The 27,396-nt window shown below is 39.3% G+C and overlaps 1 protein-coding gene across 1 annotated transcript in view; it reads right to left on the bottom strand.

Annotated features, from left to right (window-relative positions):
- Positions 1-899: 899 nt before the first annotated feature.
- CPE (carboxypeptidase E) overlaps positions 900-27,396 on the bottom strand; it is a 133,039-nt gene continuing 106,542 nt past the window's right edge. The window contains exons 4-9 of the mRNA XM_007524528.3: positions 23,337-23,454; positions 22,017-22,199; positions 16,761-16,900; positions 9,538-9,637; positions 6,882-7,000; positions 900-1,704 (exon numbers count right to left, since the gene is read on the bottom strand). Coding sequence (XP_007524590.1) covers positions 1,606-1,704; positions 6,882-7,000; positions 9,538-9,637; positions 16,761-16,900; positions 22,017-22,199; positions 23,337-23,454 — 759 coding nt within the window. The 3' untranslated portion in view covers positions 900-1,605. The remainder of the gene's footprint in view (positions 1,705-6,881; positions 7,001-9,537; positions 9,638-16,760; positions 16,901-22,016; positions 22,200-23,336; positions 23,455-27,396) is intronic.

Raw genomic sequence — 27,396 nt, 5'->3', positions numbered from 1 at the left:
CAAGAAAGAGAGAGAGAGAGAGGCAAAAGAAGAAGAAGAAGAAGAAGGAGAAGGAGGAGGAGGAGGAGGAGAAAGAAGTTTTTTAAAAAAAAAAAAGGTGTTCTAGAACCACTGTGCAAAGAAAAGCTACCCCATTACTCTGTCTTCTTACCAGTACCTGTACCTGAGTAAAAAGTGTACTTCCATTGTGCTTAAACACAGTGTGTGTCTATTTTCACAACATTTATCACTACTTGAACAAAACCTGCACCCAAGCATTGGCCAATCATACCATCACCATCACATGCAAGTACACACATGCAAACATACAAGAATCACATTTACTTTGCATTCCTCACATCTAACATTTTTAACCTACACACACTCTGTATTACATTTCCTCATATTTTAAGTCAGGGATTATATGGGTTGAGAAGCCAACCATCATCTAATCTACGTTGCTCTGTAATTTTTTCTTACTACTCTATGCTTTCCTGTCATTCTATTCATCATAATGCATAATTACATATTCATTTACATATATTTATTTAAAGCTTGTGTCTGCAGCTTATTCCTTTAGTCCACACATATCTTGCACTGTACTTGACATTCAGCAGTCACTTGATATATTCTATAATACTTTTTTTTCTTTTTTTTAATTTATTTTTATTTTACCAGAGCACTGCTCAGCTCTGGCTTATAGTGGTTCAGGGACTGAATCTGGGACTTTGGAGCCTCAGACATAAGAGTCTCTTTGCATAACCATTATGCTATCTACCCCTGCCCTGTAATACTTTTAAGTATAAATGCAGAATGAACAAATGAGAGACCACTGTAAGTCATTATATGTTTTATAATGAGACAACAACTAATGACCGCCCCCCAAAAAAAATCACAAAAATTAAAATACAGACCACAGGGATTTTTTTAGCTTTATTAATTCAGAATGCAAGTCTTCGTCAATCTACATCCAAGAGAAAATTCCTATACTCTGAAGTTATATCGTGTTAAATGATATAACTGTGTTGTTCCAATGTACACAAGCAAGAAAGTAATTTCCATTCTTTTAAAAAAAAATCTCTTGCAAAACACTTGTTTTCTTCTCATCAAAAATGCATTAAGATCATGCTTATATAGCTAGTCAGCCAGCACAAGACAAATGACAGTTTATACTGAACTATTTTTAAGTCTTGCAATATGTTTAATGTTCACAACTCCAAAATATAGCTATTTGCCTTTTCAATAGCATTCATTGTGTGACACTCTTACCAACTATGCTGAAAGGAATTCACTAATTTTTAAAGTCTAGAATTACTCAGAATGTTCTGTATTGTGAAGAACACATGGAATGTTGCATTTAAGTCTAATATGGAAAGATCACATCTTTTCTATAGTTTTTCTGTAATAAATGTTGGAAAATTAGTATTATATGAGAGAAGAAACAGATCAAGTTTTTATAGTTTTACCTAGGAGTCTAGTTATTTAAGATGTATATTTATATCTAAGTGATTAGAAAATAAGTCATTGTTAAATATTAACTGCACAAAATCTAAAAGAAAATGGCCACATTTTACCATACTGCATTGTATAGAGAGAGAGAAAAAAAAGCAGCTAGTTGGATGCCTATTAAAAATTTAAAGTTTCTGACATCATTTTCCACCACTCCATCAATTCTTCCTTCTCCTCTTCTTTCCTTTCAGAAAATGACTCCAATTCAAAATCAACCTAGAGGAGAAATTAAGTATATATTGTCATCAATATATTGTAATTAAATATATCTGAAATTTTAAATGGAGCATTTTTAGAGTTTATAGAAAAAGCTCAACCCAGCCATCTGATTAAATAATCCTAAAATATAAAACCCCTAAGATAAACAAAAAGTGACTTTCAGGAAGACAGATGCTTTCAGGGAAAATTCATTTATAATATACTTTGATCTAACAATTCTGTAGGATCATTTAAAACTGGATTGCTTAAAAGTACATTACTCAAAACAGTGACATTTCCCCTATAAAATTTTGTTAATTTATAACTAAATTTTGCCTTTGACTCTACAGTGGACTTTTCCTGTAATTCTTGAATTTCCACCTAATAGCTAAAGGAATACAAACATAATACAGAGACCTGGTGTCCCAAGACACGTGATGTGTTTTCTAGAATTTTGATTCTATTAAAGAACCTATAGAAACACAAACTTCTCCAAACTACCAGAGAGGCCACCAGTCCAGGAATTCAATTCTCCTTATGCACTGCAAGTCCTGCCTGATCAGACCTGTGAAGAATCCATACACTTCTGTATAAAGAATTATTAAAAAGATGTGGAGGGCCAGAGCCAAGATGGTGACTTGCAAGCAGCAGCTGGCGTGAGCTCCAACAAGCAGAAGCTTGTGACCAGGGAATCTCTGGATAGGGTAGGATACTGCGTCATCAGCAGGAAGGTGAATAAGGGGTCCTAAGGGTGAGACCACTATTGGATTAGAAAACAAAGGCCAGGGGGTAAAAAAAAAAAAAAAAAAAAAAAAAAAAGGAAATCTTTTGATTATTTCTGAAGCTCACCCCTCCCCCCCACCCCAAAACCAGCCCCCAGGGGCTGGAGAGCCACTCCTAGCAGGCTCCCCGCTGAGCTATTTTCTTTACCAACACTCCTGGCTCACCAGGAGTATCATTCCAAACCTTTTCCCTTTTTGTTTTCCTTCTCTTTTTTTTTTTAAGTGGCTGGAACTCCATTTGAGTGACAAAATACCTGACCAATCGGAGTCACCTCTGTCTGGGAAAGACTACCTGAAGGTTTTTTTTTTTCTTGGATACTTCTTACAATTTACTGTCTTTGCTCAGGCCGCCTGATCTGGAGCAGTCCAAGCTGCAGACTGACTGCTACAGTTTTTTACTCTATTCTATTTTATTATTACTATTATTATATACGTGTGTTCCTTGTGCCCCCTCCTTCTTTAGGTTGACCAAAATTAACTGTTGTTCTCTCCATTGCTAGGTGACTGGGTGTCCTATCCCAGTGTGAGAGGAACTTGTTTCTCTCTATGTCATCCCTCTACTCTCCTTTCTCCCTCCTCCTAGCTAATTTAACAAAAAAAAAAAAAAAAAACCCTCTTTCCTTTCACTGCTCTTTTTTTCTTTTTCTTTTTTCTTGTTCTTGTCTTCTTTTCTTCCTCTTTCTTTTGATTTCTGAATTCACTAATACTCGTTTGTGAATTGTTTTGGGGATGAAATCTGACTCAGAGCGAACTCTGTGTGTGTGTGTGTCTTTTCTCTAGATCCCTTTCTCCTCTTGCTAGCTCTAGGATTTACAGTGGGCAGTAGGTTTGCATAACTGTCTATTCTTGCTTTCCCTTTTTTCCTTTCTCTTTTTCCTTTGGATTTGATTGCTATTTTTTTTTTTCTTGGACTGGAGGTGTTGTTTGCCTAACTGGTATTGGTTGAACTGCAGCAATCCTTGCTTAAGTTACTATTGTTGTAATTTCTGAGGTTTCATGATTACATTTGTCATAAAGGTATTTAATATAGCGTGGCTTGTACTCAAAACACAACAATTGAAGAACAACAGACAGAAAAATAAAAAACACATCAATAAAAAAATGGTTAAATCAAGAGCAAATAAAATTGCTACCACAATGAATCAAGACAGGATCCCAGAAGAAACTCCAAATCACTCAGAAGTAACCATAGATAAGAAAAGTATGCAAGCAATAATAAACCTAATAATCACAGAAATGAAGACAACTATGGAGAAAAGGGCTATCAGAATTAAGGAAACAACAGATGAGATCCTCAAGGAAAACACAAACTACCTTGAGGTAATTAGAGAACTGAAAGCAGAAATAGATGAACTAAAAGGTCAATTAGCACAACAAGCTAATACTGTAACTGAACTGAAGAAAGAAGCTAAGGGAAGGGAAAGCAGGCTAACAGAAGCAGAAAACAGAATTAGCCAGACAGACGATGAGCTAGAGAAAACAAAGAAAGAGGTAAAAGAGCTAAAAAAGAGATTGAGAAACAATGAAAACAACAACAGAGACATATGAGATGGTCTCAAAAGAAGTAACATTCGTATAATTGGCCTGCCAGAGGAAGAAAGAGAGGAAGGGGAAGTAAACATACTAGAGAAAATTATAGAAGAAAACTCCCCAGACCTGAATAACAGAAAGGACATTAAGATTCAAGAGGCTCAGAGAGTCCCAAACAGAGTCAATCCAGACCTGAAGATACCAAGACACATCATAGTTACAATGAAAAGTAGTAAGGATAAAGAAAGGATCCTAAAGGCTGCAAGAGAAAAACAAAAAGTCACATACAGGGGAAAACCCATAAGATTATCAGCAGGCTTCTCTACTCAAACTCTAAAAGCCAGAAGAGAATGGCAAGATATCTATCAAGCCCTGAATGAAAAAAGAGTTTCAACCAAGGATAATATATCCTGCTAGACTTTCATTCAGACTAGATGGAGGGATGAAAACCTTCTCAGACAGACAACAGTTAAAGGAGGTAACCATCACCAAGCCTGTCCTGAAAGAGGTTCTAAAAGATCTCTTATAAACAAGAACATTAAAAAGATGCATTCCCCAACCCATATCCTCCCTTAGATGTCTAAGCCCTGGTTGTAAATGGAACTATGAGTATCTTGACTTCAGCATTTTAGCCTGTGGCCCCTCACCACACACTAAAAAGGCCTAGGGACAAAGACAATTCAACCTTTACAACCTTCTTCTGGACCTCCATTTTTCCAGGTTTCATTTGCCAAGATTTATTTCCTGATTGTAATAAATAGTCTAATATATACAATCCAGATAGGAATTTATCATTTGATATCATGAATTTAGCATTCATATAGGAAAAATATAATGATTTATTTTAAATAAGCCTATTTTGGAAATCCTGTATACCATCCCCAGTAATGTAATGCAAAGATAGTACTAAAGCCCTGCTCTAAGAGAGTTTCAGTCTCATTACCATTATCTTCCCAGCAGGGGAATAAAGGGCCTTAATTTAATTTGTTTGGCATTTAATATGAGCATTGTGCTAATCATCTTGTGTATGTAGCAGAGTTATAAATTTAAGTCACAGTAAAGCATTTATGTTATAGTATGGCATAGATGTCAATTGCATTTAAATGTAACCTACATGTTCAATCCCATTTAAATTTTATCTGATTCAACTTTTTTAAAAGTATAATGTGCCTCTGTGCTCAGTCTCTCAAATACTCTCTGTACTGGGAGTCAGGCTGTAGTGCAGCGGGTTAAGTGCAGGTGGCGCAAAGCTTAAGGACCAGAGGAAGGATCCCGGTTCAAGCCCCCGGTTCCCTACCTGCAGGGGAGTCGCTTCACCAGCGGTGAAGCAGGTCTGCAGGTGTCTATCTTTCTTTCCCCCTCTCTCCATTTCTCTCTGTCCTATCCAACAACAATGACATCAATAATGACTACAACAATAAAACAGCAAGGGCAATAAAAGGGAATAAATATTTTTTTAAAAAAATACTCTCTGTACTTATACATTTTACACAGTTAATATTATCTTTAGAAAAATTTTTTTCCATAATGATATGAATTGAATGTTTGTGTCACCCAAATTCATATGTTGAAAAAAGATGACAGTGTTAAGAGGTGGGGCTTTCAGGAGGAGCCTAAATAATAGGGTTGGAATTTTTACAAATGGGATTTGTGCCTAATAAAATAGGAGCCAGAGATTCCCAAGTCCTTTCCTCCATGTGAAGACTCAGAAGGTTCCAGGTACCAGTTATGAGTCTGGAAGAGGACCATGCCACCCGGATCTTAGAATCCTCCTCAGCCTACAGAAACGTGATAAATGATTTTCTGTTGTTTGTAATCCTTGTTGTTTAATCTAAGGTGTTTTGTTATCACAACCTAAATGTACCTGAACACATAAAATTAGCTCAACCTTTATCCATTAAATGTCAACAGTATCACATTGTGGAAAAAATATATATCCATTTAAGATATAGCTTTTGACAGTGTTTCAGAGGGCCTTGTGTTTAAAAATGTTTGGTTAGGCTGGGAGTATAGAGGGACCTGCCAATGCCCATGTTCAGTTGGGAAGCAATTACAGAAGCCAGACCTTCCACCTTCTGCGCCCCATAGTGACCCTGGGTCCATACTCCCAGAGGGACATAGAATAGGAAAGCTATCAGGGGAGGGGATGGGATACGATGGTGGGAATTGTGTGGCGTTGTACCCCTCTTATCCTACGGTTTTTGTCAGTGTTTCCTTTTTATAAATAAAATTTTTTTTAAATGTTTGTTTAATGTCTAAAATTATCTTGCAGGCATAATTACTTTTTGAAGTATTTACTAAGGCAGTAGTGCTAGGAATAAAAAGATAAATGTCACATTATCAGGAATGCAGGGTGCTTTGTGAAGATCCTCACAATTTTGTACATAAGCCATAGCATCAGAAATGTAGGGTGCTTTTTGAGGCTCCTCACAATTTCCCGATATAACATAATCTCATTTAGATTCAAATCTATGTTGACAAAAAGAATTTAATTTGGAGCCTGGGAAGACAGCAAAATGGTTATGCAGAAGTCTTTGATGCCTGAAAGGTCCCAGGTTCAATCCCCACCAAGACCATAAGCCAGAGCTGAGCAATGCTCTGAAAGAGAGAGAGAGAGAGAGAAAGAGAGAATTTAAATTTTTATTCGATTTGTTCATGGTAGCTTCAAAGAAATAGTGACCAAGCTTCACTTTGCATGCTCCTAGGTCATCCAAAGAGCCCTTATATGTTATTTACTTTTTGTTAGCCTCAATTTTCTCACTTGCTTACTGGGGTCAAAATATAAGGTGATAATGATAATTAAGCATAAGTCATTTGAATATGCCCGACACACACGCTAAGTGCATAACAGATCTTTACAATTGCAGTTATTATGAAACTTACCGAGACAGCAGGACTATACGGAACAGCCACTTTCTTTGTTATTGCCAAGTAGCCTGGGGCTGAGGCTGTAACTTTATAATTTCCAGGTACAAGCAATCTCCAATAATCACCATCCTTAGCTATGGGGAAATAAAATATCAGATCACAAGGCACAAATAGAAAATTCATAACTATATTATCTCAGGAATTACCATGATGTCTTAGTTCAACTTTAATTCCTTATTTGCAAAATAGATGTTATGAATTTAATAAAATTTCAATGAAAAGAATTGGAAACCCTCTAAAGGGAGTTATTCTTTTTAGCAATTGTACAGGTTGATGCTATGCTGCGTATAATGCCAGGAGTAACACAGGTAAGAAGACATAAAAATGTCTCACACAGTAGCTCAAAGCCTCTGGAACCATATTTTGATTCTTGCAGAGTCTGATGTCTTGAGAGTCAATGTTTTAAAAATGTGACCCAAAGATGGTCTCACCAAAATTCTTGAAGTGCTTATTAGCATTTAAAACTTCTAAAGCTTCAGAATACAGGGGTCTGAAGAGCCTTCTAGGAACTGCATTTTTGAAGACTTGTTTTGAAAAGGGCAGGGGGGGGGGGGAACTGGCCAGATGACAGCGCAGTGGGTTAAGTGTGAATAGGTATAAAGATCCAGGCTTGAGCCCTGGCTCCCCATCTGCAGGGGAGTCGCTTCACAAGTGGTGAAGCAGGTCTGCAGCTAACAATCTTTCTCTCCCCCTCCTTGTCTTCTCCTCCTCTCTCCATTTCTCTCTGTCCTCTCCAACAACAACAATAACAACAATGATAGAAAACAAGGACAACAAAAGGGAAAAAATAGCCTCCAGGAGCAGTGGATTCACAGTGCAGGCACCGAGTTCCAGTGATAACCTTGGAGGCAAAAAATAAAAAAAGAAAAGAAAAGAAAGAAAGGGAGACCAGATCATTACTCTTGCATATGTAGTGCTGGGGATCAAGTCCAGAATTTCATGCATGTAAGTCCTGTCAACTAGCACTGATCTTTTTGTGTTGTATAGCAAAATTTCTGGAAATTTGGCTATACTCCCTTTCTCTACTAGCTCTCCTACTCTTTCTTGGCTCCTTCCCATCACTCCACAATGGTGCATTTGCAGTCACCTTTCTTTGATACTTGTTAGCTCTCCCTCCTGGAAACACATCTAGAGTTCTAGGTCAACCTCTATGCCTTAGACTCCACTGCTAGATCCTCTGTATCATCCTACCCAAGAAAAACTGAAAACTCCCAAAGCTCACTCCTTAGAGCTCATGCCTTTATACATAGATTTATTCCCTACATTGAAGTTCCTTAAAATGTCTATACCATAAAATGCAGAGAAAATACTATTTATATAACACCTAGGATTAACAGAGGGAATCAATGACCAGATGCCATTGCTAGGAGTAACGCCCTGGGGCCAGTGAGGGCCATAGCTTGACCTGATTCAAGTATACTGGTTGGAAGTTTTACTGGTGCTTAACGGGTTCTTGATACATATTTTTGAATAAAGCAGGACACGTGTTAAGGATTTTTAAAATACAGATTATAGAGTGGGGAGATAGCATAATGGTTATGCAAAGAGACTCTCATGCCCAAGGCTCCAAGGTTTCAGGTTCAATCTCCCACACCATCATAAACCAGAGCTGAGTAGTGCTATGATTAAAATTTTAAAAAATCTTAATTAATTTAAAAAATGTTATAATGTAAAATTTAAAATAAATTTAACGACATAGGTTTTTGGAAAATAAGTCAAAAATTAATTAATAGATCAAGAAATATGTAGAGCTTATAACAGTTAAAAAGGCATTCTTGTTGCTGCTGGAAAAATCCTAACAACAGCAGTCAAACTAAAATATGTTGTGTGTATGCTTGTTAATATAATCAGGTTTGCCAGGAAATATAACATTTCCCAGAGCTGGAGCAGAACAAATTTTCATGCCTCATGTACCAGAGAAGCCAGATTCAATCCCCAGCACAATCATAACCCAGAGCTGAGCAGTGCTGACTTTAAAAAGAAACAGAGACAGAGAGAGAAGAAGGAGAGACAGAGAATCATTTTCCTCAAATGAGGAAAATGGAGATGCGGTTTTATATTAGATAAAAGCTAACATCAACCTCAATCCTGTACCATCCTATTTAACCTTAAATAGCTGGATTTATTATAGCTAACTTTTCAAATGCAGAAAAGTTAGATAAACACAGCAGATGCTATTATTCCCTTCCTTACTCCTTTGTAGGTCCTCATGACTTCTACCTATTAACAGCTCATTAGCATTTCTGGAGTGAAACCACAAAGACTGACACTTTTAACTCCTACTAGTTTACTTTTTTCCTTTGCCGCAAAAAACTTCAAAGACTCACCAGTGGATGGCACCACCCAGCAGCAGTTGGTTGCTATAGCTGTAGAAAGGGCGCCACCTGCTGCACCCCAACTTCTAAACAGCAGCAACCCTGAATCCCTACTTGACCATCTCCCACAAATCAAAGTTAAAGATCAAAGCTGGGGGAGAAAATGAGGGAATGAGATGTGAGACATTTCACTGTTTTGCTAAGAACAGCAGACATAGACCAATGCTAAAGAATAATCACACTCTTGTGCATGAGGCTCATGTCCATGCCTCCAGATCATGGCAAAGAACACCCACCAGATGTAACATCATGCTCGATTCCTTCCACGGAGATGCTTGCATTGGCAATTGGGTTACCTTGAAGGTCTCGGACAAACCCTTTCACTCCTCGGTGTATCTGTGATGAACAAGAACAACAGAGAAAACTGTATTAGAAATGTTCTAAAACCATGTATCTTGTCAAATATCTAATTATTTTCTAGAAAATACTATAGATCCTCACCGTTTTGGAAGAGGGCTCAGAAAAGGGGCTGGGGTTCTAGTTTGGGGATGATGGTATTTTGCAGACACCCAGGATGGGGAGCTGAAAAAAAATGAAGCGTTTGTGTAGACTGTTGTGCTTCAAAGCATTAAATAAGGGGAGGAATCAAATGTGTTCAAATGACTACTGACTTGTTTAAGCACTCTTTCTTCTGCTTTTTCTCAAGTAGACAAAATGAGAAAATAACTCACTAAAAGTTATCTTGTTCTGAGTCAAAGGAAAACTTTGAAGTACCCTTCAGTCTACAAAAACAAAAGCGAGGACTAACAGAAGGGAGTCAGGGTGGGAAGGAGAAATGAAGGATAGAAGGAAAAAAGGTAGGAAGGGAAAAGAAAGTTATATTTGTAAAGTAGTACTGGATCTTAGCATTTTTCATTAATTTCTCTTCTAAATTTGGTCACCTATGAATACCTTGCATAGTGTATCATTGTCAATTTACCAGAATATTCCACTGCAACACCTTAAATGTGTTCATTCTGACACACTCAGTAGAGCAAAGGTGTTATAATATACAAGGAACTGAGTTCAAGCCCTCAGTCCCCACCCATAGAGAAAAAGCTTCCCAAGTATTGAAGCACTGCTGCTGGTATCTTTTTTTCCCTCTCCCTCTTTTCCCTTTCCCTCTTGATTTCTCTCTATCTCTATCCAGTAAATAAATTATATATATTAAAGTTTATTCTGCTGTGGTGGTAGGTGTGCTGTGAAATCATGCCCTTGTAATTTTCTAATTTTACAAACCACTATTAAATAGCTAAGAAAGTTTTTTAAAAATAAAATAAAACTTGTTCATTTTTGACATAAAGAGATATGCTGTGACTGTTTTGTAATAAATTCATTCACAGGATTATGTTGGTTGAAAATACATGGCATCAACTCCGGTAAGCTTCATGACTGAAAGGCAGATTTAAAAAACAATCATTGAGAATCAACTGAGGTAAGGTGCAGTCATTAACTAAATATTTCAATGTATACTTCAAAACCATCTTTCTTCATTTTTAAGCAATTCTTCAACTAAGTCAATATATTTTGAAATGAGAGAATCATCCAAGTTCTTGAAGAAAGTACTATTTATGGGATATCATATGACATTCATTAAGCTTGATTACTTAACAGAATCTGCTCCAACTTCTCAAAGACTCAGATTCTTCTCCATTCAATATGTTCTAAGAAAAAAAAAAACAACAACACACAAAATGGGGCCGCACAGTGGCGGACTGGGTTAAGTCCACATAATACAAAGTGCAAAGAACTGCACAAGGAAGTAAGTATACACAGAGAAGCAGTAAAGCAAAACCCAGAGGGGGAAAAAATACACACTTTAAATTCTTAACACAAAGGCTATACAAAGAAACATAGAAATCTTATAAAACTGAATTATTTTCTTATTTTCTTTTCTATTTTTTTTTTTACTTGACAGGACAGAGAGAAATTAACTTAGAGGAAAGGGAAGATAGAGAGAGAAAGACCTGCTTCGCCATACCCTGGATCGACCTGTCAACAACCATGTTCAGCAGGGAAGCAATTACAGAAGCCAGACCTTCCACCTTCTGCAACCCACAACGACCCTGGTCCATACACCCAGGGAGTTAAAGAATAGGAAAGCTATCAGGGGAGGGGAGGGGATATGGAGCTCTGGTGGTGGGAACTGTACCCCTCTTATCCTATGGTCTTTTCAGTGTTTCCATTTTATAAATAAAATATTAATTATCTTAAAAATAAACAAAAAACAAACATATTTATACTCTCAGAGGAGGTTAAATGTGAGGAGAGGACGACTAGAAGGCTCTAAACCCCAGTTCCATCAGAACTCTGAGAAAGAAGAGGGGAAAGAAAGGGGACACTCAAAAATGGTAATAGGTGTAGGTATGATTTAGAAAGGAAGAGAAGGCAGGACCACATAAAAAATGGGCAAAAAATATAGATAGATAGATATAGATAGATATGAACAGATAGTTCTAAAAATAAGAGTCAATCTGTATCTGTGACCTTGGGAGAACTCCTGCAGTTTCCAATGGAGGGAATGGGGACACAGAACTCTGGTGGTGGGAGCAGTGTGGACTCATACCCTGTTATCTTATAATTTTTACAAATAAACATTAAATAATTAATAAAAAGGCCCACAGATAATAATGATGATGAGAACACAGTGGCCAGAGTGGTGCACAGTAGTAGAGTACATGGGGCCCCCGGCTGAATCATGACACCATAAATGCCAGAGTGATGTTGCTTCTCTTTCTCTATTTCTCTCTCTCTAATAAATAAGTCTTTGTAGCAAAATTCTAAGTGTCAATAATAGCCTCCCTTCTTGCCAGGATTATCTATATCAGTAGCTAATGTATTTGCAGAAAGCTTGCTGAAATGGAAATTCTGAGTTCCTCCCCTATAGAGAATGTAATTTAGTGGTGGTGAAGGAAATTCATTGTTTTAAGAGGGAAAAGTGAGGTGGAGGGGGAGAAAAAGGAAAATAGTGATGATGGAGAAGGGCAAGAAGGGGAAGGAGAAATAACTTCCCTCACAAGGTTGTTGTGATAAATCAATCCCTACATGTAAGGTATTTAGGATAATGACTAGAAAATAGCAAATGCCTAAGAAATGGCAGCTATCATTATGACGTTGATCCAGTTGAGCTGAGAGACATATTAAGTATGTGAGACACAGAATATAAAAATTAGTCACACTGGGGTACTGACCCTACACCTACATGAGCAGAAAACAAAAGCCCCTGAAATTGTGCATTCTCGGTTCCTTACTTACCTCTCTCTAGCCCTGGTCCTGTCTGGGATAAGTGACAGGCTTACACTGATTAGGGTGGAGGAAGGTGCTAGGATTGCCCTTGCTTTGAGCAGCAGGAATGAACATAGATTTCACCTCCTTCTGAGTACCCATTGGGGAAACTGACGATCCTTCCTAGCCAACTGAATCCACATGGATCCCAGTCACTTTCAAAGCCAGCAACAAGCAGCTCCTGACAGCTTTCAAGCTGTTGGTCCTGCTCTTCCAGTCCTCCAACTTAATGTTGAGGGGTTGTCCTTTGCCAAACGCGTTCTTATTGGTCAACTGGCAATACAGCATCAGGCAGATGTTATCTGCCTACAAGAAACACATATAGCAGTCGATGAAGCTGCTCGATTCACCTTCAGTGGATTCGATTTAATATGCTATAATCTCCATCCTAAACACAGCCGAGCCATCTACACCAAATAGTGTCTTGCGGACGTTTACCATACGGCCTCTTCAACCTTCTACGAATCCATTACTATTGGAACTATTCAGCTCGTCAACGTATATAAGCCTCCCAGTGCCTCATGGGATAATGAGGTCCTGCCTAGCCCGAATCAACCAGCCGTTTACGTTGGAGACTTTAATAGTCATCACCAAGACTGGGGATATTCCTCCACTCGTGCTGACGGCTCTATCTTAGCCAACTGGGCTTCAGCGAATGACCTCTCCCTATTATACGATCCCAAACAGCCAGGCTCTTTTCACAGTGCTAGATGGAATAAAGACTCGTCACCCGACCTGTGCTGGATTAGCACAGTCAACAGCCAAGCCTTTCCCGCTACGAGACAAGTTCTCAAGATCTTCCCGCACAGTCATCACCGCCCAGCTATCATCCACATTGGTCTCCAGCTCCCACTGATTCTGTGCTTGGAGAAACTAAGATGGAACTTTCGGAAAGCAAACTGGCGTCTGTTCAGTGATCTCACCAACAAATCTATTCCTGCAATTCCAATTAACTCTATCCCCTCTGAAGATTCCTACAGGCACTTCCACCAAGCCATCTTCAAAGCAGCTTCCCAAGCCATTCCTCATGGGAGATGTGCTAACTATACGCCTTGTCTTGATGCTGAATGCGAGCAACTACTAAAGCAGTATGATGAGTCGGGCGACCCAGATGTGGCTGACCATCTCATTGCCTCCCTGGATGCAGCACACCAAGCCCGCTGGCAACAACTCACGGAAAGTCTGAACTTCACCCACTCAAGCAGGAAGGCCTGGAAGCTTCTTCACAGACTGGGTGCCGGTAGCCAACCCCATCCCGTCTCCCATCCTCCCGTATCTCCAAACTCAGTGGCCAGTCACCTAACTCAAGTAGGACGTGCTAAGATCGACCCAGTCTGGAAAAGAGAAATTTCCCACGAGTGGTCATCCCACTTCTGGTTATCTTGTCCATCTCCAAAACTCTCTCCCTTTACACTGTCTGAACTGGAAGACGCTTTGAAGAGGGTTAAACCGGCAACAGCTGCTGGCTATGATAACATCACCCCAGAACTCATTCTTAACCTGGGTCCCGCGGCAAAGAAGTGGCTCGCTTCATTCCTGTCCCACATCTTGGAATCTGAGTCTATGCCCAAAGTTTGGCGTCCTGCGAAGATAATAGCGGTTTTGAAACCAAAGAAAGACCCAACACTGGCCGCCAGCTTATAGACCAATTTCTCTCCTCTCCGTGTGTTACAAACTCCTTGAGAGGCTGCTTCTGTCACGTATTTCTCATCTTACAGAGAAATTCCTATCACCTGCCCAAGCTGGTTTCCGCCCAGGAAGATCTACCTGCGAACAAGCCCTGGCCCTCTCAACTTACATTGAAAATGGATTCCAGAAGAATTTAAAGACGGGTGCTGTCTTTGTTGATCTCACAGCAGCCTATGACACAGTCTGGCACCGTGGTCTCCTAGTCAAGATCTTAAGATGCTTGCCTCCATGGGTGGCCAACACTATATCATTTCTTCTCCAAAACAGAAGATTCCAGGTGCATCTGGGTGACAAGTCTAGCAGATGGAGACTTGTCTCAAGTGGCCTCCCCCAGGGCTCTGTTCTGGCTCCTACGCTATTTAATATTTACATCAATGACTTCCCAGAAACTTCTTCAAGGAAGTTCATCTACGCCGATGACATCTGCTGTGCAACTCAGGCATCCAAGTTCGACATCCTCGAGGAAACACTCACGAAAGACATGTCTCTGATATCTGATTACTGTAAAAAATGGCAACTAATCCCTAGCACTGCAAAAATGGTATCATCTGTTTTCCATCTACACCATGCCTCGGCCTCGCGTGAGCTTAATGTGCAGCTTGGCGATACGAGAATCCGGCATGAAGCCCAGCCAGTCTATCTTGGCGTTACTCTCGATCGCACTCTGTCATTTCACGAACATCTCATTAAAACTGCAGCAAAGGTGGGCGCGAGGAATAACATCATTGCGAGACTGGCCAGCTCCTCATGGGGCGCGAGCGCTTCCACACTACGATCATCATCTCTGGCATTATGCTATTCCACTGCAGAATACTGTGCCCCAGTATGGTTCCATAGCCCCCATGTCCACTTGGTCGATTCCAAATTATATTCCTCCATGAGGATAATTTCTGGAACCATCCGTTCCACCCCGGTTCCATGGCTGCCAGTTCTTAGCAACATCGCCCCGGCAGATATTCGTCGGAATGCGGCATCATCTAAGTTCATTTCCCACGTCTACGCTCGACCGGACCTGCCAATATACACGGATATCTTCGCCCACCCTGTCCAACGCTTGACGTCTCGTCACCCAATCTGGTCCCCTACGCCTACACTGAACTTCTCTGTTCCAGTCTCTTGGAAACAGAGTTGGCAGTCAGCTGAGGTCAAGAACAAACACCTCATCACAGACCCCTGCAAGCGTCAACCCGGCTTTGACCTAGCACGTTATGATTGGGCCCTCCTCAATCGCATTCGAACAGGCCATGGCCGGTGCGCCGCTATGTTCCATCGCTGGGGAGCCAGAGACGACCCAAACTGCCCCTGCGGCTACAGACAGACTATGTCCCACATAGTCAACGACTGCCACCTCTCCAGATTCAAAGGAGGTCTCGAAACTTTACATCGGGCTCAACCTGACGCTGTTGACTGGCTACGGAAGAAGGGCAAATGCTAGAAGAAGAAACCTCCTTCTCTAAGCCCTCCAGTTTTGTCAGTTCTTGGTGAACATTCATGAATCAAAATGAAATCTTTTTCTTTTATTTTTTCATCCTTTCTTATTTATTGGATAGAGACAGAAATCAAGAGGGGAGGTAGGGAGAGTGTGGGAGAGAGAAACTTGCAGCACTGCTTCACCACTCATGAAGCTTCCCCCCTTACAGGTAAGGAAGGACCAGAGGCTTGAACCTGGATCCTTGCACACTAATGTATCCACTTAACCAGGTACACCACCACCCAGCCCCAAATGAAGGTTTTTTCCACCACCACCCTTTTTTATGCTGTACCTATGAATGAAACTAGAGCCTAACACATGTGCAATACCTTAAGCCCAATCTTCTTCTTTTTTATTTATGTATTTACTTATTTATGTTTCCAGAGCCCTGCTCATCTCTGACTTATGATGGTGCCAAAGATTAAACCTGGTCATTTTTTTTCTTGCCACCAGAGTTATCACTGGGGTGAAGTGCTAACACAACTCCATCATTCCCAGCAGTAATTTTTTTTTCCTAGAACGTGAGAGACAGAAGTAAAGAGGGACAGAGAAAAAGAGAGACTCTCGCAGCATTGCTCTAGTGCTCATGAAGTTTCACCCCTGCAGGAGGAAACAGGGGTTTGAACTTTGTTAGCTACACATGGTAATGTGTGCACTTAGCCAGCTGAGCCAGCACCTGACCCCATCTTTATTTTATTAATTGAGAAAGACAAAAAGGAGAGAGGGGGAAAGAGCCAAAGAGAAGAGATAGTACAACACCACTCATAGAGCTCCATCAGTGTCATCCATGGTGGCCCATGTGTTACTGGAACTCAAAAATAGTACCTTAGGCCTGATAAGATGTACACTCTACCAAGTAAATGGCCAGTTCTTGGCTCCTAAAAGCCGATGTGAACCACTGACACATGTTCCAAATGTTATATCCTCATTTTACATTGAATGGATTCCCCAGGACTGAGATCCTCTTAGGAGACTATTACACAGCAGGGGTAAATGCTCTTAAATCTCTTGTTTTACAATGGAGATTGGACTTACCTGCTCAATGTAGTTAATAAGAGAGTTTTTGTTATCCTCCCAGTAGCTCTTCAGAGTCTCTTCAGGTGGAAACTTTTCACAGCTAAGCTCCACAGTGATCTCAAAACAGTTGCTGCTGAGGTAATTGAAATCTTGCATTCCTGTCAATACACCAAATGGAAAATCAAACCAGGCAAGTAGTGACTACAACTCTTGCCACACTCCTTTCTGCTGAATGGACAGCTAAGGAAAAGATATGTCAGTTGGGGAGCCTGTGGAAAACCACAAGAAAACTCATCCGCCATAAGGAACAGAACAACATGTTTGGGCAACAGTATTACTTAAATAGCATGAACTCTCAGTTTCTTAAGCAACCATCTAGTTTAATGATTTGAGATACAGGAACTGGTATCAGCCGCATTCTACACTGCTGGAATCAACTTCAAAGTCAACAGGGCAGCAATGTCATCAAATGGCAAAATAGGAGTTATACAGAAGGCCTCCAAGTCTGGGAGTCCAGTGAAGTTCCAGTACAGTATTAAAGAAAAAAAAATCACTTTGGATTGGATACATTGAAGAAGGTAAGAAGAACTGTTTCAGGGCTGGGGAGATAGCATAATGGTTATGCAAAAAAGTCTTTCATGCTTGAGGCACCCAGGTTCAATCCCCAGCACTTTCATGAGCCAAAGCTGAGCAGTGCTCTAGTAAAAAAAAATTCAAATATCCTGTCTTAACATCCCCACATGAAAATAAACAGCACATCAGTAGTTTCAGATGGAATCAGACTCAGAATACTCTAATTCTGTAATGTAGTGGTGTGTTAAGCATGTAACTCTATTATAAGGCTTCAACAAAAAAATTAAAAGTAACTATAGCTACAACAATTTGTTAATGGATACATAGTAGAAAAAAATGTATTGATAAATGGTGACATCCAAGCATAAAATGCAGTAGGGGAAGAGGGTAAGATAAAAAAGCGGACTACAAAAACTGGAAAAGAGCAAGACACTGACTCACGGTGGTCTTCTTCTTCTTCTAGCATTTGCCCTTCTTCCGTAGCCAGTCAACAGCGTCAGGCTGAAAGCTATCAGGAGCTGCTTGTTGCTGGCTTTGAAAGTGACTGGGATCCATGTGGATTCAGTCGGCTAGGAAGGATCATCAGTTTCCCCAATGAATGGGTACTCACGGTGGTCTTTTTGGTCACTATCAGGCCACCCTATCACCTGGGGCCCAAGTCAGGGAATCCTAGGATTCTACCATAGATACAGCGGGCCTAGACCTCTAATATACTCCTTTCTCCACCATCACAGGTCACTTCCATTAGGAATGTCATCATCAGCCCTTTCAAGGGCCTCTCCATGACCATGCCCTGACTATAAAGTAGCAATGGTAGGGACTGCCCCATTTGCTGAAGGAAGGCTGGCTCTTGCTACTCTACTACTCAAGGAAAACTGGTCCTAAAATGAATACAGTCTAGAATGTTCCCAGCTGTGACTATGCACTGTGAGCTCAGACTGACAGGGTCTCAGAAGTTATACAGGAGCCTATGCTAAATATGAATATACATGGGCCCTGGGTTAGATTGATGTGGTAAACAGTTACTTGCTTTTTTTTTTTTTGCCTCCAGGATTATTGCTGGGGCTTGGTGCCTGCACTACGAATATGAATCCACTGCTCCTGGAGGATATTTTTTCTCATTTTGTTGCCTTTGTTGTCATTATTATTATTGTCATTGATGTTGTTGGATAGGGCAAAGAGAAATTGAGAGGAGGGGAGACAGAGAGGGGGAGAGAAAGATAGACACCTGCAGACCTGATTCACTGATTGTGAAGTGACCTCCCCCTGCAGGTGGGGGGGCCAGGTGCTCAAACCTGGATCTGGTCTGTGCGCTTTGTGCCATGTGCGCTTAACCTGCTGCACTATCGCCAGACACCACCACCACCACCCCATTACTTGCATTTTTATATTTTCTTCAAGTTTGGGAGCTACCCTCTGCCCTAATCCAGCTTTCTAGTTCTATTCTCAACTCTGACTACATCTTCCCAGATGTATTTTTAGCCCACCTCTATAACAGCTATCAAGCTCAGCAAATATACTAAGGTCACAGGCCCTAGGTCATACCTACAAGAGACTTCTTAGCCTCTTACCACTCTAATATCCCTTATCTCACTTTTTCTTTTTTTTTTTAATAGTTTTTTAAAAATTTTATTTATTTTATTATTAGATAGAGACAGAGAGACATTGAGAGTGAAGCTTTCCCCCTGTAGGTGGGGACCAGGGGTTTGAACCTGGGTCCTTGTGCACTGTAATGTGAGCACTTAACCAGGTGCACCACCACCTGGCCCCTTATCTCATTTTTTCTATTCCTATGTTCTGGTTCCTATTTATTAAGCATTTTGTTCCACCTCAAAACGTACTGCCTTTCAAACAACAAGTTGCAGATACTACTATGATTCCATCCTGCTCTCCCTGGGCAGATGACCTCACCAATATGTGCTGTAACCTCGCCTTTCCAGAACCCTACCTGACTATGGAAAGAGTAACAGGCTGGGGGTATGGATCAACCTACCAACACCTAGGTCCAGCAGAGAAGCAATTATAGAAACCAGAACTCCTGCCTTTTGCACCCTAAAAAGAATTCTGGTTCATAATTCCAGAGGGGGAGAAATATTAGGGGAAGGTGACCAGAGGGCTTCGAACTCTAATTTCATCAAGACCCAGAGAGAGAAGAGAAAAAAAAAAAAGAAAGAAAGAAAAGAAAGACACTCAGTAGTAGTAATAGATGTAGGTGTGGCTTAAAAAAGAAAAGACAGGGCCATAGAAAAAAATGGGCAAAATTATATATAGACAGACAAATAGTTAAAAATAATACTCAACCCATATCTGTGAATTTGGGGGAACTACTGCAGTTTCCAGTGGAGGGAATGGGGACATAGAATTCTGGCAACTGGAATGGTATGGAATTATACCCCTGTTCTTGTTTAAATCACTAATAAAAATAAAAAAGAGTAGAGCTTAGGGGACTGGGCAGTAGTGCACCTGGTGGAGTAAATGCAAGTATCAGGGCTTTAGCCACTGCTCCCCATCTGCTTGGAGGAGATTTCACAAGCACGAAGCAAATCTGCAGGTGTCTCTCTTCCTCTCTATCTCTCCCTCTCTTCTCAAATTCTCTCTATCCTATTTAATTAAAGGGGGAAAAAAGGCAGGGGGGGGATGGCTGCCAGGAGCAGTGGATTCACTGTGCAGGCACTGAGTCCCAGCAGTAACCCTGGTGACAATAAAATATATATATATATATTTTAAGTAGAGTCTTTTTTTTTTTGCAATCAAAGCTGGGTTGCTATCAAATAAAATCAAGTATCATGTCTATAAACCTTATAGTATTCACAAAACAAAGCCTGAACTCAAAAAAATAGAAGCAAGTCAGAACACATAGAAGAGCATCTGTTCACAAAGGAACAGAAGGGAAAAAATGGGCAACTATAGAGCAGACAGAAACAATACATTTTGATTTATCTGTAAGTGTGTTTTGTAGACTCTAGGCCTTGTGTATGCTGGGTTTCAGCACTTCTAAGGCAATTTTTTCATTTAGATGAAGAAACGCAGAGAGATAGCAGAGAGATAAAGAGACCACAGCACTCTCACTTGGTGCTGGCGCTCCAACCTAGGTCGCATGTAAGATGAAGTCCATGCTCCACCCACTGAACTATCTCTGAGCTACAGAAACAATTATAAAGATGGCATTAGTGGATGGGTGGTGGAAGAGGTGTGTAGATACTTATGGGAAGATAAGAGATTGTACCCAGGTGTCAACAACTGTTCTGTAAACCATCATTCCCACCCCCAATAAAATGATGTGGAAAAAGAAAGAAAAAAATCAACACTAAGATGTCATTAGTAAGTCCTTTTTTTTTAATTTTCATTATCTTTATTTATTGGGTAGAGACAGTCAGAAATTGAGATAATGGGGGAAGATAGAAACGGAGAGAGACAGACATCTGCAGCTCTACTTTAGCACGTGCGAAGCTATCCCCCTTCAGGTGGGCACCGGGGGCTCAAGCCCAGACCCTTGCACATTGTAACGTGTTCAAACAGCTTGTCCTTAACTACAACTAACTGTAAATAAATTAAATTTTTTTCAGTGAAAAGATATAAAGTTGCTAAGTGGGTAGAAAATATAAGACGAGGGACCGGGTGGTGGCGCACCTGGTTAAGCATTATGTTTTACAATGCGCAAGGACCCAGGTTCAAGCCCCTGGTCCCTACCTGTAAGGGGAAAGCTTTATGAGTGGTGAAGCAGGGCTGCAGGTGTCTCTCTGTCTATCTCCCTCTCTATCACCCCCTTCCCTCTTGATTTCTGGCTGTCTCTATCCAATAAATAAATATAATAAAAGATATATGACAATTATCTTGGGAGTCCCATTATTATACATATGTATGCATGTGTATAAAAGTCAATACTCAGTATCTATTTAACATAAGACATAATACTCCAAACTGCCACCAAAGAGGATATTCTGCATTCCAAACAATTTTAATTTGAACCTTATTTAAATTAGTAGTGGATGATATTGGTGCCTGAAGGCAGAATGACCTGTCCATCATCTATGTTCAAGTTCCTTCCTTGTAGCTCAGCTGAAGACTAGGCTTCAAATAAACCTCATTCTTATACAGCTCCGATCTTACCCTCATTTCCTGCTGTTCTTGTTTCCATAATGGGAAACAAACAAAAACTCCTTCAACAAAGTAGTTCTTATAGAAAAACTATCCTAAGATGCTGTTTTTCCCCACTCTCCACCACCATTTAGAGAACTAAAAAAAGTCATACCATTGATTAATAACATCATCATCATTTTACTGATAAAGATGGTTGGGTGTTTTTTTTTTGTTTGTTTGTTGATTTTCCCTTTTGTTGCCCTTGTTTTATTGTTGTCATCGTTGTTGCATAGGACAGAGAGAAATGGAGCGAGGAGGGGAAGACAGAGACGGGGAGAGAAAGATAGACACCTGCAGACCTGCTTCACCGCCTGTGAAGCAACTTCCCTGCAGGTGGGGAGCCGGGGGCTTGAACCAGGATCATTACGCCAGTCCTTGCGCTTCGCGGGTGTTTCTTTTTAAGCCAAAAAATCTTGAAGAAAATTGACAGATTTTAATGGATGAACTGTAGATTCAATTTATTTCTTATTGACAGTGGAATACTGGAGAATCCTAAATCTAAATGGCAAATTCTAACTAAGGCACCATTGCATATAATCAAAGAGCAAAATGAAGCCTCACCACCAGGCACACTGTACCAAGCTGCACCATTGGTTGTTCCATCTACAAAGCTACTGTCGTCATCATTCTTGCGACACGGTGAGCGGCTGGGGTCTGCCATGGGTGGGTTGAAAGAAGAGTAAGCCCGAGCCAAGCTTTGGAAAATGGCATCATCTGGGCAGGAGCTATATTCATGTGTACTGCCTAGAAAACAAACCCAATGGTTAAAGACTAAGGAGTACTGCACATTTCTGAAGAGGGTTCTGTGTTGATCAAGGGAAAAGGAGTGAAGGTCTAAGTATTCAACAGATTTACTTGGTTTTTAGGCTAGAAAGTCCCTACTCCTAATAGTACAAATGAGAAATTGGTTGGAATTAGCATTCTAATTATGAATTTAAAACATCACAAGAAAAGGAAATAAGCCTATAGCAAGTTCAAGTGGGAAAATAGTAAGGAGATTTCCACTGTTGAGATTTTTTGTGTCTTTTTTCATTTTAAAAATGTATTTGCACTAACCTCATAGCCACTCTCACACATATTTTTCAGTATCTGAGTTTACAGTGAAAGAAAAATCTCTTGTGTGTACTAGGGAAATAAATAGCATTTATTCCAATGTACTATGTATTTTTATTCATGTTTTATAAAATAAGCCAGACCTTTAACTTTTTCAACTATTGATAAACCAAAAATGTAAATAAATAAATAAATAACGATTCAGCAATGACTTCAAAATTCAGAGTTACCAAAATCTAACTATTGTCCTGTGTTTACAAAGAGCTAATTCACCAAAAGTCCCTGAGATGACCCAAAGCAGAATATCTCATAGAACAAAATAAGTTAAGAGAGCTATAGCTTACTGTGCCTGTGGTTTAACTACAAATAGAGAAAACAAAGGACCTCCTTCCTAAAGCCACTAGAAACACTTTCAAATGCAAAAGTGTAAGAGCCCAGAAAACATATGTACATTGGCATGGGCCTTCATCAATCACACTGCCTGCATCTTTAAGCCACCTTGTAGACATACCTACAAAACTTCTGTAATCTTTCCATTTTGTCAGGATATAGGAGTGGCCCAAATTCATGACTTCTCCCTTTTCTCAGTATCCTGTCAAGATTACATTTCTCTGAACCTGTGTTTGTTTTAACTGCATTGCCTTTCTGTCAAGTACATATGCCAATGCCACATGAAGTAGGCATGAATAGTTCCTGCTAAATATGGACTTCCACTGGCAAAATTACTTTGTGAACAGCTCCTTCATAGACTATAACAAAAATAACTATCAACCCTTGTAGAGTCATTACAAGCCTTGAACCAGTGGGAGAAGAAGGAAGAAAACCTACCACTTCGAGTCTCATCATAAGGGTAATTAGCCACGAGATCTCCTCCATGCAGATTGGCAGAGAGCACAAAAGGAATGTCCATAATCCAGTGAATGACAGCCTTGGTTTCAGGAGCAAGCTGGATATAAAATTAGAGATTCTAAGAGTTATATGGAAAAGGTAAACAATTTGATGGGGAAAAAAATCTGATGGAAAAGATAAAGAATTTTATCAATGAAAGCTGAATATAGTTCAAATATTTTGTGACCTTATCCACATTAAACATAGGTCTCTCTAAGAACAGCATCCCCTATCTATCCTTGTCAGACATTGCAATACTAGTTTTGTTTTTGCTCTGTATTTGCAACCAGAGTTATTTCTGGAGCTCTCCACCTGTATGACTGTTCTGCTCCCAGGGGACAGTCTCTCACCATCTCTTTTTAAGATAGAGGGAGAGACACAGTAAAGGAGAGAGAAAAAGATAAGGAAAGACACAATTCATGAATTATGGCCCATGCCGGTGCCCCCATTGCTGAGGGTTTGAACTTGAGTCCTCGCACATGTCAAAGTGTGTGCTCTGCTGGGTGAGACATTTCTTAACCCTTTCAATAATGTTTGTAGTTCTACTGTTGTGCATAACCAGCCTGTCTTAAATCAGCATGCAGACTGCTTACAATTTTTGGACTATGCCCACCTGATATCTGCTAAGACCCATTGCTAAGACAAAGGAAAAGAAAGAAAAGTTGAGGGGCCAGGCAATATTGCACCTGGTTAAGTGCTCACCCAGTGCACAAGGACCTGGGTTCAAGCCCCTGGCCCCCACTTGTAGTGCGAAAGCTTCGAAACTGGTAAAGCAATGGTGCAGTTGTCTCTCTGTCTCTCTCCCTCTATATCACCTCTACCTGCTCAATTTCTCTGCCTCTATCCAATAATAAATATACAAATAATTTTTTTTTTAAAGAAAGAAAAGTTGAACTACAGAACAGGGCTCTTTCTCTACGGTGATTCATCTCTATCAACATGGTATTAATAAATTTTTATTTCCAGTGTTTGCTTAGTATTTTTCTAATTATCTATTTTTAAACATTGCCCATATGAAAAAAATTGAGTTTCTTTCAGAGATCACTGTAAAATGTCGATTTACTTTGGGATAGTCATCTTAAATTTTAAAACAAAGACAAAAGTTTAAGGAATTCAATGATATGTAGCCCATCATTTTGGGGGAAGCAAAACAGAAGAAATAAAATTATACCAAGGACTTAATATAGAATGCCAAACCATAGTACTTGCATTTGCTAAATTTTTAATAGCAAGTAGGATAATTCTCAATCTTCCAAGTACATCTTTGACTAGAAAAAAAAATCTTTATCAGTACTGTAGATTTTTTGCTCCATTCATTCATTTCTAATCAGTCTCGCCAATTTTGTCATTTTGATATGTGGCAAACAGAAAATTTTTAAATTTACACACTGTTTGGTTAACAAGCCAGAAGAGTTTTTTATTAAAACATTTAGTGAATGTTTATATGTCATACATATTTTAACTGATTTTTCTATTGAAATATATATATCTTTTATTATTAAGTTGAAAAAGTGTTTTATTTAGTAAAACCATTAACTTGCTATTTTTTAAAGAATTTATTTATTTATTCCTGAGAAAGACAGGAGGGAGAAAGAACCAGACATCACTCTGGTACATGTGCTGCCGGGGAATGAACTCAGGACCTCATGCTTGAGAGCCCAATGCTTTATCCACTGCGCCACCTCCCAGACCACAACTTCCTATCTTTGTTATAATTATTATCAAGTGTGTCACTTGTCTTTTGAATTTAACAACAAATAACAGATAAGCATTAAAATATTTATGCTGTCAAATTTAATCATGTTTTAAAAATATTATTTATTATTGGATAGAGACAGAAAGAAATTGAGAGGGAAGGGAGAAAGACAGAGAAGAGAGACAGAGAGACACCTGCAGCCCTGCTTCACTACTCATGAAGCTTTCCCCCAGCAGGTGGGGGACCAGGGGCTTGAACCTAGGTTCTTGTGCACTGCAATGTGTACACTTAACCAGGTATGCCACCACTTGCTCCCCCCATACTTTGTCTTTCAAAATCATATCACATCAGGGTTTTATTTTAATCAATGCTAATACTTGTGGTATAACTTTATCTCAATTATATATAGAATATCAATTATTTCCATAAAGAACTAAAGCATTCTCTTATTATATAATACATTCTTACATATACTTATATATATTTTCTTTTTTTACACATATTTCTATTATATTTTAATGAGAAAGAGAGATCACAGAATAGCTCAATATTGGCTTACTGGGGATTGAACCTGGGATCTCAAAGCCTCAGGTATAAAAGTCTTTTGTATAATCATTATACTATCACCCTGGCCTTAAATTTTTTTAGAATTCATACTAATTTAAATTAATCCAATCTAAATTTAATTTCAGTCAAAAATAATATCATTTTATTTAAAATTATCATGACATTTGCCTTTTTTTTTAAATAACTATTTGGTTTTTTAGGCTAACTTGCTCAAAGTAGTAGTGAGTTAAGTACAGTTTTAAATGTAAGTTCCTCTGTATTGTGCACTCTCTGAGCTTACATGCCACATATTTACCCAATCAATATCCATGGGAATCTGCTTTTTTTTTTTTTTTTTTGTCAATAGTATTTTTGCTGGAGCTCTGTACCTACACGATGACTTCACCAATACCGGCAGACTTTTTTTTTTTTTCTTTTCATAGAGGGTGAATCTGAGAGAAGGGAGACAAATTCAGAGAGCACAAAACTAACTTTGATATTTTCATATACGTCATATGAAATATATATATACTTTTTTGCCTCCAGGGCTATTGTTGATATTTGGTGCCAATATAACTCCACTATTTCCAGTAGTCATTTTTTTCCTTTCCCTTTACCTCTTTTTCTTATTTATTTATTTATTGAATAGAGGGTGAGAGTGGGAAAGAGAACCAGAGAGGAGAGGCACCTGCAACACTATACCACTGCTTGTTAAGCATTCCCCTGCAGATAGGGATTGGGGACTTACTTGGTCCTGGGTCCTATTGCATGGTTGTGTGCACTCTACCAGGTAACCTAGAGCATAGTTATATGTGTACTCTACCAGGTAAATCACTACCTATCCCTAAACCTTGAAGTTTTGAAATATTTATTTTATTTATTTTCATGAGGGAAAGAGAGACACCAGAGCACTACTCAGCTTTGTGATAAAGTGGTTCCTGGGATTGAACTTGAAACTTCTGTAGTCAAAAGGCATGAAAATTCTGATGTACTACTATTGGGTTATCACCCTGGCCCCTCCTCTACCTTTGAAATTGATAACCCACTGTAAGAGACACGGATACTAGGCTGAAAAAAGTGGGGGAGGGAGAGAAAGAAGAATGTGCAGAAACAATGAAATGACTGCTATATGTTTCATACTCTCAAAGGTCTAACCACTGTGTTCAGTTCTTTTTTCTTTTTCTTTTTTTAAAGATAGTGAAAGAAACCATAGCATCAAAGCTTCCTTCAATATGGTAGGGACCAGGCTTGACCATGGTTCATGCACATGGCAAAGCAGCACACTATCTACGTGAGCTATTCTGTCAACTCTCAGTTTTAATGAAAGAGATGGAAAATGGAGAAAGTGGAACCAGATGTGATCAGTATCATCCCACAGCAGTTCTACAATTTCATGTACAATACTGGCACACATATAAACAAATGTTAATGCTACTTAAGAAAAAAAAACTTCAATTTACAATATGTATTTACTTATTACTAGAGCTAGGAGAATACGATGCCAGAGCACTGCTCAGCTTTTGACAAATTTTGGTTGCAGATATTGAATCTGTAGCCTCTGGGGTTTCAGGCATACAAGTTAAAGCTCCAAAAGGCTGAGCTATCTTCCTGCCCCCCATAACTTTAATTTTTATGTTTTTATTTCATTAACTCTTTGCCCAGATAAAGTATTGACTTTCAGAATTTTAATAACTTATTTTCTAAAAGTCCCATATACATATATCTTTTAAGTATTTTTTAAATAATATAAAAACACTG

This window comes from Erinaceus europaeus, chromosome 2, assembly GCF_950295315.1.
Source record: "Erinaceus europaeus chromosome 2, mEriEur2.1, whole genome shotgun sequence".
Lineage (NCBI taxonomy): Eukaryota > Metazoa > Chordata > Mammalia > Eulipotyphla > Erinaceidae > Erinaceus > Erinaceus europaeus.
The sequence above is the reverse complement of the archived record's forward strand: the minus strand, read 5'-3'. Positions and strand labels throughout refer to the sequence as shown.